The sequence below is a fragment of the Triturus cristatus genome, chromosome 9, assembly GCF_964204655.1.
Source record: "Triturus cristatus chromosome 9, aTriCri1.1, whole genome shotgun sequence".
NCBI classification, from domain to species: Eukaryota; Metazoa; Chordata; class Amphibia; order Caudata; family Salamandridae; genus Triturus; species Triturus cristatus.
The window spans coordinates 1,227,728,101-1,227,742,588 of record NC_140592.1 but is presented as its reverse complement, the minus strand read 5'-3'; the positions used below and the strand labels follow the sequence as shown (position 1 = coordinate 1,227,742,588).

The 14,488-nt window shown below is 45.0% G+C and overlaps 1 protein-coding gene across 4 annotated transcripts in view; it reads left to right on the top strand.

The window, feature by feature from the left end:
• Window positions 1-14,488, top strand: part of RYR3 (ryanodine receptor 3) — a 2,047,168-nt gene that overhangs the window by 857,891 nt on the left and 1,174,789 nt on the right. For all 4 annotated transcript variants that reach the window (XM_085627314.1, XM_085627313.1, XM_085627312.1 and 1 more), the window contains 4 exons: window positions 2,018-2,226; window positions 3,022-3,182; window positions 3,528-3,564; window positions 4,063-4,226. In XM_085627314.1, the coding sequence (XP_085483440.1) occupies window positions 2,018-2,226; window positions 3,022-3,182; window positions 3,528-3,564; window positions 4,063-4,226 (571 nt within the window). The remainder of the gene's footprint in view (window positions 1-2,017; window positions 2,227-3,021; window positions 3,183-3,527; window positions 3,565-4,062; window positions 4,227-14,488) is intronic.

Genomic DNA, 14,488 nt, shown 5'->3' with positions numbered 1-14,488 from the left:
AGCCTAAGCTTCTCTTTTCCTAAGTTTGCTCTTTTTGGAGTGTCCCAAGTCGCATTCAGTAAAGGATTCTCAAAAATCTGGATGTTCATGGGCATTTGTGGCTTTCATGGCTTATATGTAGAGGGTGGGGGGTTAAATAGCTGCTTTATAGACATGGCCAGGACCACAGCTCAGCTAAGCTTCTTTTCACATGAGAATGCAGCCATAAAGAAGCCTGGGATGGGAATTTGTGGCATTATATTTGTCTGTCTATTGAAAGTAGGAAAGGCCTAGTTTCTTATAGCTGTTAGTACTAGTAGCCTATCCTGCTTCTCAATGCTTCGAGAGTTTTCTAGAAAGAAGACCTATGACACATCCTTTGTGTCTAGGCAAATGGACTGGGAACACCCCCCAACCCTCCCTGGAGAACTGTACTCATCAATCAGAGAGCAATCTACTGTTTAATCCAATGTCTTGCCCATTTAAGCAACCTTTTGGTATGGAGGTAATATTTAGCACTATAGAAAAGAGCAAAAATAAATATATAAATAAGTGGCTTTATAACTCTGTGGGCACTTGTAAAAAGCTGTGAGCACTTCTTTTGATGAATATTTTCAGTTTTAGGTTCATTGTGGCTAGTAGAACACTATATTTACTTTTCTATTTTAAGTGTGATCTATGAGGCTTGGGTCATCCCCTTAATTATGTACTCTTTTAGATGGAGTAGAATGTCTCCAGGTAACTTACAGCCTTCCTGGTGTAGCCTTCTTTTCCTTAGAAGGGATTGCCCACCCATCTACTCTCTGCTTCATGTTGATGAAACTCTTTTAATTTTATACTCCTGCTCGATACAAGACAAAGAACAATAAAAGGTTCTGGGGCCTTATTCAAAAAAAGTGCCCGGGGGTGCAGTGAGTGTTTCGCACACTTCTTGCACACCCTGGGACCCATTGTTGTAGAAATGGCTGCAGATGAGTGTGCATTACCACATGGAAATGAGGAAATCTTTGTATTTGCAAACGCTCCATATTATAGATGTGGGCCAAGAGGAGCTGTTGGGGGGTGCACAGTCAGTGCATCCCTGAGTATCCCCCAATCAATCAATCAAGATTTATAAAGTGTAGCTAATCACCCAATAGGGTATCCAGGTGCTTGCAGGTCTCGGTGGCTTATTCGAAAAGCCAGGTCTTGAGGGCCATTCGGAATTCCGGAAGTAAGGTGATGGTCTGGAGGTGCGTGGGAAGGCTGTTTCAGGTCTTTGCTGCGATGTAGGAAGAGGAGCGTCCTTCACTTCTGCTTCGGTAGATGCAGGGAGAAGGGAGTATGGGCAAGTGAAAGGGAGGGAGAGTGTAGTCTTTGACGGTTTGTGGAAGTTCTGGCAGTGGTTAATGTAGGCAGGTCCTTGGTTGTGTAGAGCCTTGTGGAGGAGAATGCAGGGATCAAAGGGGTCCAGCGGCATCCCCCTGTCAGCAGGTACAATACACACTGCAACTGGCTGCAGGTGTTTGAAACTGTGGCTCTGTCTTTCACAATCCGGTCTGCACCAGGCTCATCCAATTATTAAGTCTGTGCACTTGGTATGTATTTATGGCTCAGTGTCCGTTTCTGGATTCTGTCTTCAGGACTTACTGGGTTCCCTTCTCACCTTCAATGACTGAAGCGCTTCTTATTCTTCAGAGTTACCATTCTGCGCTAATCGGTCTTGTAGAACAGGTAATCACAATCCACAAACACAGGGTTTAATTGCCAGTGAGAGTACATTTCTGCCTCAAGGAACACAGTCTCAATGCCAGGGCAATGGCTTGTCTCTGAACTTAGAAACTGCAAATAATTAAAGAGTAATATTTTGAGTTGCGAGTTTCAAATTAGTATGATAATTCCTCACTCATGTATGGATATTTTTATATAAAAATCAAACTGTTTGATATTAGAAATTCAAGCTCTGGTAAGAGATGATTCCAAAAGATGTCAGTAAATTGGTCACTCTTGAGTTGCATCTTGTCATTGATCACTGAATGCCTCCTTTGTTTTCTTCCAGGTTTTGTCCCTATTTGCTCGCTAGGCTTGTCTCAGATCGGCCGCATGAACCTAGGGAAGGATGCCAGCACCTTCAAGTATTACACCATGTGTGGCCTTCAGGAGGGCTTTGAGCCATTCGCTGTGAACATGAACCGGGACGTGGCTATGTGGTTCAGCAAACGCCTACCCTCTTTTGTCAAAGTACCCAAAGATCATCCTCATATTGAGGTGAGACTGAACACAAATGAGATCAGTCAAGGCAGCATAATAGGTTCACAAATGCCTCTGTAAGGCTTTTCCTACATGGCTTAGGCCAAGTGATCTATTGAGAAATAGGGAGATGTTCCTGCAAGCTAGTGCCCCTGAAAGGGAGCCAAAGGGCATTAATGTTTGATAAACTAGCCGTGGACAGATAGTGCTTTTTCATTACTACCAATGCTGAATCAGGCCTAACTCTGGAGCACCCCATTAATGTTACTACTGCAGTGGTCCTGGTTCTTAATGTTATTGTAAAGCAATTTTTGCTTACATAGTACATTTAAATTCATGATGATGTAACCGAGGCCTAATGATATGATTATGATAATATCAATAACAATTAACACTACCATTTTAAATCACACTCTACCTTTAGGTGGTCTATAGGTGCTGATAACAGGTGCTATTTCTTCTATTAATCTTAATTTCAACCATGCCTCATTAAATAGTACCTCTCAATTAACTTTACTATCTATTACCCCCATTAATCCTAATCAGACCTCTTTATTGTTTACCGCTATGTTAATGCCCCATTAGTGTTAATTTTACTGATGCCTCACTCTAGAGCACATCTGCGTTATAATAACTTCTTTAAAAGAACTCTATTCAAATTGATTACGCTTTGATGTCACCTTGTCAATGTTTAGCCTTGCCTTATCTCGCTGACCCCTAAACATAGAGCACGCCACCCCCTTCCCACCTGATTTGCAGCTCCTTTGGTTGGCGTTTTATATTAGCACCTACTCATACATCATCTCTTTTCAGGTTACACGAATTGATGGCACCATTGACAGCCCTCCGTGCCTAAAAGTAGTACACAAAACCTTTGGCACACAGAACAGCAATGCAGACATGATCTACTGCCGCCTGAGCATGCCTGTAGAGTTCTACTCAGCCTTCTACTCCGACGATGCCTTCTTCAAAAGGTAGGAGGGGATGCTCCATTATTTCAGCTTGATTGTTTAATACTAGGGGGTTCCAAGAACAGTCAACAGCATGGATCATTAGCCTATTGCTTAACTGCAGATGTGTCAAACATTTCATCCACGAGGGACAGAACCATACCATATTTTCAGCCTAACCTCATGGAACAAATGAAATAAAATGGATCTAAATTGGAATAATTTACATAGTCAGTGGTAATCCTGAAAATCTGGAAAAGATCTTGCACTCTTTGACCATCATTTGGTACTCCAGGCTTACGCATTCATTCTCTTTGGAAGGGGTCCTCTTCAGTGAGATGAATAAACCACTTTCTTTTTCTTTCTCAGAAACCAGATACAAGAAATGCCAACACACACCTCAACGGTAAGGATCACTGAGCTTCACTGCATGCCTCTGTGCACACATGTTACACCTAAATTAAAGTTAGTTCTAAAAAGATATACTTATTAGCAAGTGATAAGAGTGTTACTCCCAATCAAGGACTTTTTAAATGCTGAATATGTAAAAGATTATTAGTGATTTGGAAAACCATTAATGATATGATCATTGACTTAATGAAAGTGATGGATGACGTAAGCTATGATGGGAACTACATCAACTTGGGTAAAGCAGGCTGTGAAGAAATCTTATTACTGTCTGTATATAGATTAGTGAGTCATGTTAGACTTTGACCTAGTGTGAGCAAATCCATAAAGCTCTAGGAAGTGTGTGTGGTCCTCCATTGAGGCTAGCAAATGGGAAAGTACTTTTACAGCATTTTACGGACTCGACATGGCCACATTCAGGTGCTGTTCTTCAGTGATTGCATTAAACGTTAAACAATTCTCAACAAATGAGTGGATGAATTATTTTCTATTTCAGTCTTACCATTATTCAGTACGGGTCTTTGCTGGCCAGAACCTCTCCTCAGTGTGGGTTGGCTGGGTGACCCCAGACTACCACGTCTACAACCAGAACTTTGATTTGAACCGTAACTGCACTGTGACGGTCACTTTGGGTGATGAGCGAGGAAGAGTTCATGAAAGGTAAAATACTGACCATCCCGTATGAAGACACGTTTTTGGCATTTGTGAAATGGTCACTTGTGAAGGGGAGGTACATGTTGTGGGGGGGTGTATGTAACTTACTGGAATTAAGTAAACTGCTGCACTGCATAGAAGAAAGTCTCACTGTTGGGGTCACGGTGAAAGCAGCTGCTAATGCTACCCATTGACTATGCAGCCATGGAGCCAGGCTCCCATGCACCAAAGGAGTAACAGTCCATGATTAGGCCATCTGCAGCTGTGCTACCACCACATGGTATGTGTCATTGCTTCTCTCTCTTTTTTAAGGTCTCTTCTTCTGAAGGGATAAGGTGGGTAAATGAGTAGGCAAGATTGGTCCGGGAACATACTACTCCTGAAACATGGCATCACATCTGCATGTCTATGTGTAGTCTTGGAATGGACCCATCCTTGAGACAGTTATAACAATCATTGCTAAAGTCAATAAGTCTCAGCTGTGAAAACTTTGGGCTATGCCAATGATTGTTTGCTCTTAGGGCAAGTCTCAGGGTTAAGCACCATCTATGCCAAAATGGTCAATGTGGATGTGCGTGCATCAATAGCGGTCATCTTTGAATGTATTCTATTAATACTTTAATATCATACATTCCACAACGTAGTTGCCGTGGATGCACCCTCATCTGGACTAGTATCAATCAAATGTCTTTTGTATATATTTTGTTAAAGCATTAACAAAAAACTGTGAAATATGCCCACTGTGCATGCTAAGCTATCATGAAATGCCTTAAAAACCATTGTAAGATGGCTACTCTCTGGTAGCGCCACGGACGCTGTATTTAGGCCCAGATCTCTGTACTGGGGTGAATGTATGACATTGTTCTGCATTCTGTCCATCAACTTTTTTTTTCTTTTTTTTCACCCCGAGTGGGAAGGGTATGCCCAGACGTGGGTCCGTGCTCTCCATGCCACTGGAATCAAGCTATCCTGCCTGAAGAGGGGTGAAACCCCGAAACCGGTCCTAGGATGCTTGTTTCCAGTCCAGGGAGGACCTGGCTTGGCAGTTCGGGCTGGACTGTTCCCATGAGGCACAGGGTCAAGACTGATTTGCATATGGCTGGGTTCAAACTGGAACGGCATGGTGAGCAAAGAAATGATGGATTTAGGCCCAGATCTCTGTACTGGGGTGAATGTATGACATTGTTCTGCATTCTGTCCATCAACTGTTGTTTTTGTATTACGGACGGCAGTCAAAGCACAAAGAGCCTAATGGGGCTGAGGGTGAAGCAGCTGTTGGGTTGAGGAGTTAAGGATGTGGGTTGGGTCAAAACGGAAGTGGAGTGGGAGGAGGAGAAGCAGGGTGAGAGATAGTGAGGAAGAAAATAATCCCTGATATGCACTAGAATCTTCTGTTTGACATCAGCAGTGGAAAATAACATTATCCAATCAAAGCAATAGGAGATCAAAATGATCGTGGATGGGATAAGCACATTAATAGTGAGGAAAGTCATTGAATCAGGGGCAGGGAAATAAGAAAGACAAGAAAGCCATCCAATTATGAGCAAGGGGCTGGCACAAGGCAGACACTAAGTATATGCAATGTATTGGAAACACTGGGACTAAATATGCTCTCTTCAGTCCCTAAATACCTAAAATGTACCCTCCATTGGTCAATTGATTAAATACTCATCTGTAAGATACAACCTCTCTGTACAGGGCACTGGAATGCAGTACACTATGTAAAGAGTGCACAAGATCCCCAGAGGAAGATGCCGGCAGCAAGTAGATAATACTAACTCTCTTTTTGTGGTAGTGTGGGTGAGCAGATACGCTTATCAGAAGGCAGTGTTAAGCATTTGTTGTACTCACAGAGGCAATACATGAGACACACACTCAAGAATAAATCCATGACTAGTGTAGTATAAAATTAACAAAAATCTTTATATATGTTTTGGGAAGCAAGACTTTAAATCGGAAATATACTTAGCACAGTTTCAATACTTTAATAAATACTTTTGTATGCTTGGATTACTTGAAAGAAATGCAGTGCAGTTCAAAGTACGCAGTACTTTCTGTATCTAGGCCCTCGGTGGTTGTGGACCTAGATACTGCGAGCGCAATGGAATGGTATAGTTGTAAAGGAGTTCTGTATAGTATTATTGTAATGGAGTTTTGTCTGCCGCCAACCCGGTTACCGTTGCGGTTGCCGACAGCAGGTTACTGGAAGTCAATAGTTTCGGAACACTGCCAACCCAGCTGTGTAGTCTTAGTGGGGAGGTTCGCCAACTCAGTTACCTTCACGGTTGCTGGAAGGACGACTCTACCAAGGAGTTTCAGATGACCACGGTGCCTTGGAAGCTCAAAGGTGATCTTGGCCAGCGTGCAGGAATTTGGGGGCCCAGGACTCAGGTACCAGAGGCCGTTGGACTGGACCTGGATCGGAGGTACCTGGGGTCATGGGTGCTGATTTCGGAGATCACCGGCAGCGGTCAGGTGACAGATGTGATGCAGGGCAGACTACCCCGGAGGAGGCGGTCGTGCCAACTTTCCCGCTTTATAACATAAACGCCACTGGCAAGAGGGTATGGGCTCTCTAGAGCGGGGTTGGTTCCAGTGTCGGTCGCTGTGCTGAGAGGATCCCTCGAGTTGATAGAGGCGTACAGGGGTCGATTCCACTAAACTGGTGAACTAACATACCTGGGAAGCTGCAAGGGTTTTTTTCAGTGGTGAGTCGCGTCTACACAGAGTGTGCCGATCCTCGACGACAGTGGTTTCTTTACAGGCGGACGCGGGTACTAGATCCTCTAGCCCAAAGGTAGGTTCTTGGCAATTTGCAGAAGGCTGGATGGCTCTGGGGTTTCTTGGAGGCCTCACAGGTTTCAGGAGAGTCAGAAGGTTGTAACTGTTGGGTCCTTTGCAGCGGCGGGGGTTTGTGCCAAATTCTTGTGCATCGGGTTTTGAACCACAGCAGTCTTCTTCGTCGTTTTGCTGTGTCCGTCGAATATGAAGTCAGGTTCTCAGGGGGCCACCTAAATATTTAATTTAGGGGCGTTTTTAGGGGAGGTCAGGTAGTAGCCAATGGGCTATCTACCTGTAGGGTGTCTACACTCTCTTTATGCTTACCCCAATGGGGGGGGGGCATACGCTGATTTCTAATTGGCTACTATCTCCATCCTCAAGATGGCGGATAGTGAAGAGTGTGGTCTACCTCGTCTGTCTCACCTGAGGGGTGGTACAGGGGAGGTAGATCCACTTCCCATTTAACCTCATTCTACTGCCAGTCCTCTCGCCAAAAGGGGAGCAGGACTGGGGGTGGCCATCTGCTTCTAACAGCAGAGGCTGGGGACAGGGTTCAAAGGAGGCATGTCCTTTGAAGTTCTTGCTTCTGCAGAGGCAGAACCTGTAAGGGGGGAAGGGGTGACCACCTCTGCCCAGAGCGGACTTTGTCTCTGGATCCGGAGAGTGATGGGGACCAAAAATATGTCTGGTGATGGCAGGCTGCCTAAAAAACTAGACAGGGACCACATCAATGGCTGGTAAGGTTTAAGCGGACCCTCTGAAAGGGTCTCCTGTGTGAATGTAATACCAAACATCTTTGAAATCAGTGAAGCCACTATGGAGCTAGGAAACTCGTATTGACAAGTATCCAGCCCATGTACTCTTTATGGCTTCTCTGTTCACTTACAATACCGCAGAATAGACTGGACATTGTAGGGGCATATTTGCTCCTGCTGATATGCCCACACATAGGATATAGTGCACCCTGCCTTAGGGCTCAAGGCCTGCCTTAAGAGTTGCTTACCTAGACCTTATGCAGTGTAAAGGTGGCATGGCGCCCAGGGCTATGTGCCATGTCAACCCTTCAGTTTTTCCTGCACCTGGACTTGCAGCCTGTGACAGCAGCACCGCCTGATACAGGTGAGGGGTCTCTAGGATACCTCCTTCTGCGCCCAAGTCCTGGGCACCAGGGGTACCATTTACTGGGGCCCACAGATGAAACAGAAGTTATGCAAATCGTGGTACAGTTTTAGGGAGAGGAGATATGGCACTGGAAACCTGTTTAGCAGAGACCTAGTGCACTTACAGTTCAAAATTACATCAGACATCAGGCAAAAAGTGGAGGGCTAACCATGTCAAAAGAGGCACGTTCCTACCTCATCACACTTTTTTTGTGTAGGTTTGTTTAGCCCAGACCTGTTCCAAGGGAATTAGAACAGTTAACAAGAGAACCAGACTATAGGCCTGATTTATTTTCTGATTCAACACACCAATGTCTGGAATGCCATAACCAAACTTTAAGGTGGCTGTCTTTGTTCCTCTGCAACAGATCACAATCATTCTTACTTTCAACTTTCCAATCTGCTTCGTATCCATTAAAATGTGGCTGTCCACAGGGCTCGCCCAGCAGCCTCACAGTGTTTAACATGCACAGGGCTGCTGTGGCTCAATTAGTATGATTGTTAGGTTTTTGCATCTTACCATGTGCACGTGATACTCTCTATCGAAGACAATCTTACCACAATTTAATCTAAATTTAAACACTGTCTCTTACCCAATGCAGAGTGGATTAGTGGTGCCACGTAAAATCATGCCCCCCCCTTTCCCCTGCAGCTTGTGAAGAGGAGCTCCTGAGTCTCCCATAACTCACAGATATCTATTGGCCTTGGGTTGAATGGGGGTTCCCTAAAGGGTTCGGAGCCCTTTAAATGTCCCCTCCCCCCCTGAGCTAAAGGGGCTGCAGGGTCCTTCATTATACCCCTGGCTTAGTTGCACCAAAGCTGTCTTAAACTTAACTTGAACAAGACTAAGCTACTTATTTTCAGCAAAGTCAGCCTGGCAAATGATGCTGTCCGGTAGCCCTCTGAACTTGGTCCAGGGTCCGCTCCAGCCACTTTGGTATTAAGAATCTAGGATCTTAAATTGATCAAGATCTTACTTTTAATCCCCAGATAGTCTTGGTTTCAGGGACCAGTTTTAGACTGCTAAAATCTCTGTACAGAATCCTCAGTCTCCTTCCCCTTTCTGTCAGAAAGATTCTTGTCCATTCACAAATCGCAGCACAACTGGATTTCCTGAATTCTATTTACAGGGCCTTACAAAATGTGCAACATACCTACAGGTCACACAGAACACATCCACCACATGACGCACTCTAGTGTCCTATCACCTCAAATCCCTCACTGACTGCAGTTTCAGAGTATAATTAAATGTAAAGTCCTGTTTTTAGGATGTAGATCCCAAGCCAAGACTGGCCCCAGATTTATCTAGGATATGGTGCAGCCTTAATGGCACGCAGATAGGAAAAGGTACATTTAATACAAGTTTTTCACGTTCATCGAGCCAGAATGGGAGGCAGATTCTTCGCATAACTGGTAGCCAAGTACTGAAACGTCTGGTAAGAATTTGTAGAGCAACTTCTGAATTTGTCTTCTGTAAGCAATTGGAAATCCGTGTCTTCACTCATTACTAAGCTTTCACTTTCCTGTGGTTTACTCAATGATTGGACGCCCTGGTGTCGGGCAACTGCTTCTTTATCTGCAAAACCTTCCATTCAGTCATTCATTCTCATAGGTCCAAAACCAATGGGATGTGTCCTCTTGTCCTATACCACTGTCCATGAGTCTCAGCGCCTTAAGTCCTGAAAGAAGAAGCAGTGCTCCTGTCCCATACCATTGTGCAAATGCCGTGGCATCTTAATTCCTGATGGAAGGTGCAGTGCTCCTGTCCCATACCACAGTCACAAAGCTCAACCCCTTAATTCCTGATAGAACGTAAAGTGGTCCAACCACATACCACTGTCCATAAACCTCAGGGTCTTAATTCCTGAAAAGAAGTACCATGGTCCTGCCTCATACTACTGTCCACAAACCATAGCACCCTAATTCCTGAACGGTGCATTGCTCCTGTCCCATTCCACTGTCCACAAACCTCAGCACCTTAATTCCTGAAAGAAGGTGCAGTACTTCTGTCCCATACCACTGTCCACAATCCTCAATGTCTTAATTCCTGAAAAAAGGTGAAGTGCTCCTGTCCCATACCACTGTCCACAAACCTCAACACCTTAATTCCTGAAAGAAGTTCTTAAACACACCCTGGCGCAGGGTAGAACCTGTTGGAGGACACCGCACACTATTTCTTCATCAGCACAAACACATTCAGCTTTATTTTTTAGCAAAGGTGGGAACTCAGAAAAGACATCAACTTCAGAAGACACAATGTAGGTGTAGGTAGACTTTGGCACGTTTGCTGTGCTAGTCATCTAAAGAAGTGATCTGTTATACAGTTCCTACGCATTTAGTAGGACTGTGTATTCAGATCAACACAACTTCATAATATAGAGACTGAGTCTTTCTATATAATCAGTAAATGTTGGTTTGTTTGGCTAGCTCACAGTACCACATCTAAACCCCTAAACTTGCAAAGTTATAGATATTGTTGGTAACCTTGAACATGACCACTCAGATTCCTAAGGAATTCGTGGAAACAGACCTAATCCTTTCGTTTGTCACTTCTGCATGCCCAAGGTGTCATAAAGACAAGATATGATAATACATGTTCAAATGTTTTTCGAAAAGCTGTAATCTTTGTAAATCAAACATGAACTGAAATTATTGGAAAGATGAGATACATCATTGTTCTAAGCATTATTAGAATGGTGAAAAACACAAATAATTAATAATATTACTAAGGTTACTCCTATGTATCGTAATATCTCTACTCTAGCATATCAGGAGTACCCTACTGCCAGTCCTGTTGGAATGACCTAACCCCATACCTGGTACCGTGTGTCAAGAAGCCAGCCTTAGTTCATTAATTAATGCACCCTGTTTTGAGTGTGCAAGCCTGCACAGCTATCTTTCTTCTCAGTATGAAGGTCGGGGACCACAGAACTTCATCTCAGTCACAGCTCACAGGCAGCTTCCATGATAATTCCGGTGGGAAGTGAGCCTCTCGCTGACTGTAGCATGGACGCTTATAAATCCCAGATCAACTGTAGAAAGCTGGCTTTATGTGATATATCAATAATCTGATATACCATGTAAAGAGTTAAGGGGTTCCCTTACTAGTGGACAGGGCTTGCAATGCAATCCCAAAGTGCTCTATTAGGGGGTAGTGTGGTTGAGCAACCTTAGGCTTAACACATAGGAGTGTAAGGCATTTGCAAATACACACAATGGGTAGCAATGACAACAGGACTCAAGAAGGAATGCCACACCAATTTATAAAATACATGTTTTAGGCACCAAAATCAATATGATCAGGCAAGTGTGTTTCGGAAATACAGTAGAAAACAGTTGCAGAAGAAAATGCTTAAACACCGTCAAGTAGTTACAGTGGTGATCAATGCAGAATACACGTTGGTAACCTGCGTTACCGTCAAACAATTTAGTATTGCAAGCAATGGTGGAAATCGGGTGACGGGCAGGACCGTTAATCAAAGACCATCACGGTCAGTGGGAAAAGCACACAGGCTTTTGCAAGTTTTGTGCGAACGGTCGCTTGGGGTCAGATTTTGTTTCTGCTCTTTCAGAGCAGAGGACTTTGGGGTCCCATAACCCAAATGGAACAGGCAGTTCTTGATTACCTTGCCCAGGGACTCTGGATGCAGGGACACTTGTAAATGTCTGTCACCGGGGGTGCCAAAGATAGGCTTGGTTGGTCCGTCAATGAATGGAGGTCGTACTAAGATGGTTTCTGCCACACAGTCGCTGCCACCAAACAGGAGATGCAAATCACAGGAGCAGGGTCATTTCTGATGTCGTATGCAGGTGCTGTGGAGTGCCCTCTTTTGGGAGCAAAGACTGACTGGGTCAGTAGCTGGTCTGGCTACCAGCAAAGCATGGCTGCAGCAAATTAAGTTGCAAGGGACCTCAAAGGCTGGAGGTCGTTGGGAGTGAGGTAGGGGCTCGGAATATTGGTGAGAGCCTGCTACCACCTTTGGTGTGCTTTTGCCACTTTGCTGTGGTTCACCACCTTGATTGACCTAGCGGCGAGCACTTTGTTGTTGCTTTGGACTTGGCCTGCGATGTGCAGGGGACTAGTTCCACCAATCCAAGGAAGTTCTGGGTTCTTTGTCATAGGCAGGCAGGCCTCCCGCTTTTCTGGAGTGTAGCTGCAGGACGAGACGACTTTGGTGCTAGAGTCGGAGACAAAAGGCAGGCCGGCAGGGTTGGTGCCAGGTCAGCTACACATCCTCTTCCTGCTCTTTGTGGCTCTTTGTGTCCTTCTTCTTCAGTCAGCAGGATCTGCTTCTCTGGTGCCAGGGACTTCCCTAAATACTGCATTTAGGGGCATTGGGGGAGTGTAGGGTAGTAGCCAAAGGGATACTGACCCTTGGAGTCACTACACCCCCTATATGACCCCTTCCTGTGGGAAGTGGGCATAGACCTTTCCCAGAATTAGGTAAGCCATCACCAAGATGGCTACCTCTGAAAACTTGTGTCCACCTCACAGTTAGCTCACCTTAGAAGTCGTACTAGTCAGGGGTGGCACGCCTAACTGACTAGTTAATTTTCCCCCCGTCTAGGTGCTAAGGGGGCTCTGGACTGGTGGTGGCTTCCTTTCCTGCGTGGGTAGCCAGATTCACACTTCAAAGGCGGCGGCTTCTTTTGAAGCTTGTCAGCCCAAGGAGGCTAATCAGCAGGTCATCCTGTGGGTTGGGGATGTTACACCGTCTTCCCGGACAGGCTTTTGTTCCTGACCTTCTGAAAGCAAAAGGCTCTTCCCCTAGGAGGTCAGAAACTTGTCTCAGGTGACAGGCTGGCAGAATACAGTCAGGAAGCACACCAGAGGCTGGTAGGTTTTCAGGGGGCACTTTTAAGGTGCCCTCTGAGATCATATTTTGATAAATCGAACACTGGCATCAGTGTGGGTTTATCTAGACGTGATATTTGGTACCAAACATCCCTATTTTCAGTGACGCCATCATGTAGCTGGGGAACTCATCTTCACCAGAGTCCATACATGATTTAAGATGGCTTCACTGCTCACTTGCACTGGCAGCAATAGGGCTGACCAGCACTGGGGCATATCTGCTCATGCATGTATTGTTTCATATATAATATTAAGAACCCTGCCTTAGGGCTGTCAGGCCTGCTGTAGGGGTGACTTACAAATATCATATGCAGTGGTAGGGGACATGGCACATAGGGATGTGAAATGTTGTGTTTTCATTTTGTCTGCACCAAGACATGCAGCTTGCAAGGGCAGTCTTGCATGTGCTTTGTGAGGGGTCCCTTAGGGTGGCACAATTTGTGCTGCATCCCTAAGGGACCCTCTTTAGTACCTCCGTCTCTAGGTACCAGGGTACCATTTACTAGGGACTTACAGTGTGTGCTAAAGGTCTGGCACTAGGGATCTGGTTAGCAGGTACCCAGTGCACTTCCAGTCAAAATCACATCATGTACCAGGCAAAAAGTGGGGGATACCATGTCAAAAAGGGGCACTTTCCTACAACAAGAATCTTATCAAACTCTGCCAGAGGTGCAGAACAAAGTTTTTAAATAGTCTGAAGAGTAGTCTCCTACGAGTGCAGAAAATAAAACAAAGCATTGTATTCGGAAATGTGTGTCCCTGGAACTGATTGTGCAAACTACAGGCCGTAAATGTATATCAGAAATAAACGTATGCATGGCACGTTCTCACTTTAGGGAAAAGCATATGTAAACAACCATTAGAAAAAGATGCTAAGTTAAAAATGAAAAGCTCAAAGTGAGGCTAAATGTAAGCTCCACGACAGATCTGAAGACTCACATGGATAGTCACTACACTCGCTTATACATCACCTCAAGTTAACCTTCGGTCCTGGAAATGAGCTTCACCCTAACCATGTATGACTTCAGCCTTTCCCTAGCATCTTCTTGTCCTTGTGAACCTGCAGAAAGTTTTTCCCAATGTAACTCAGTCAATTCATTCTGGCTTTATCTTGGTGACATATTTTACTAGAGAATGTAACAGCAGCACATGAAGGGGCGTCCGGGCCGGTACTAGCTGGAGCAAACCGAAGTGCGACAGCCATCCCCAAATGCATTGTTGGTATTATCTAGCTTGCAGCATCCTTCCTGCCAGTGCACCTCTTGGGCTGCCACCAGTGCTGTCCAGCTAGGAGGGGAGTAGGCCCACTTCTCTCTGCAGGACTTGGAGAGTTGGGTGAAATTCACTTACTCATTCCTTCCACAGATTCTGCCCAGGCAGGTTTGGGGCCCTCAGCCAGACAGTGGAGAGGATAGAGTAGAAAAAAATGTCAAATGTTTGGATCACACATCCAGTCTAAGGAGCCTGGGGAC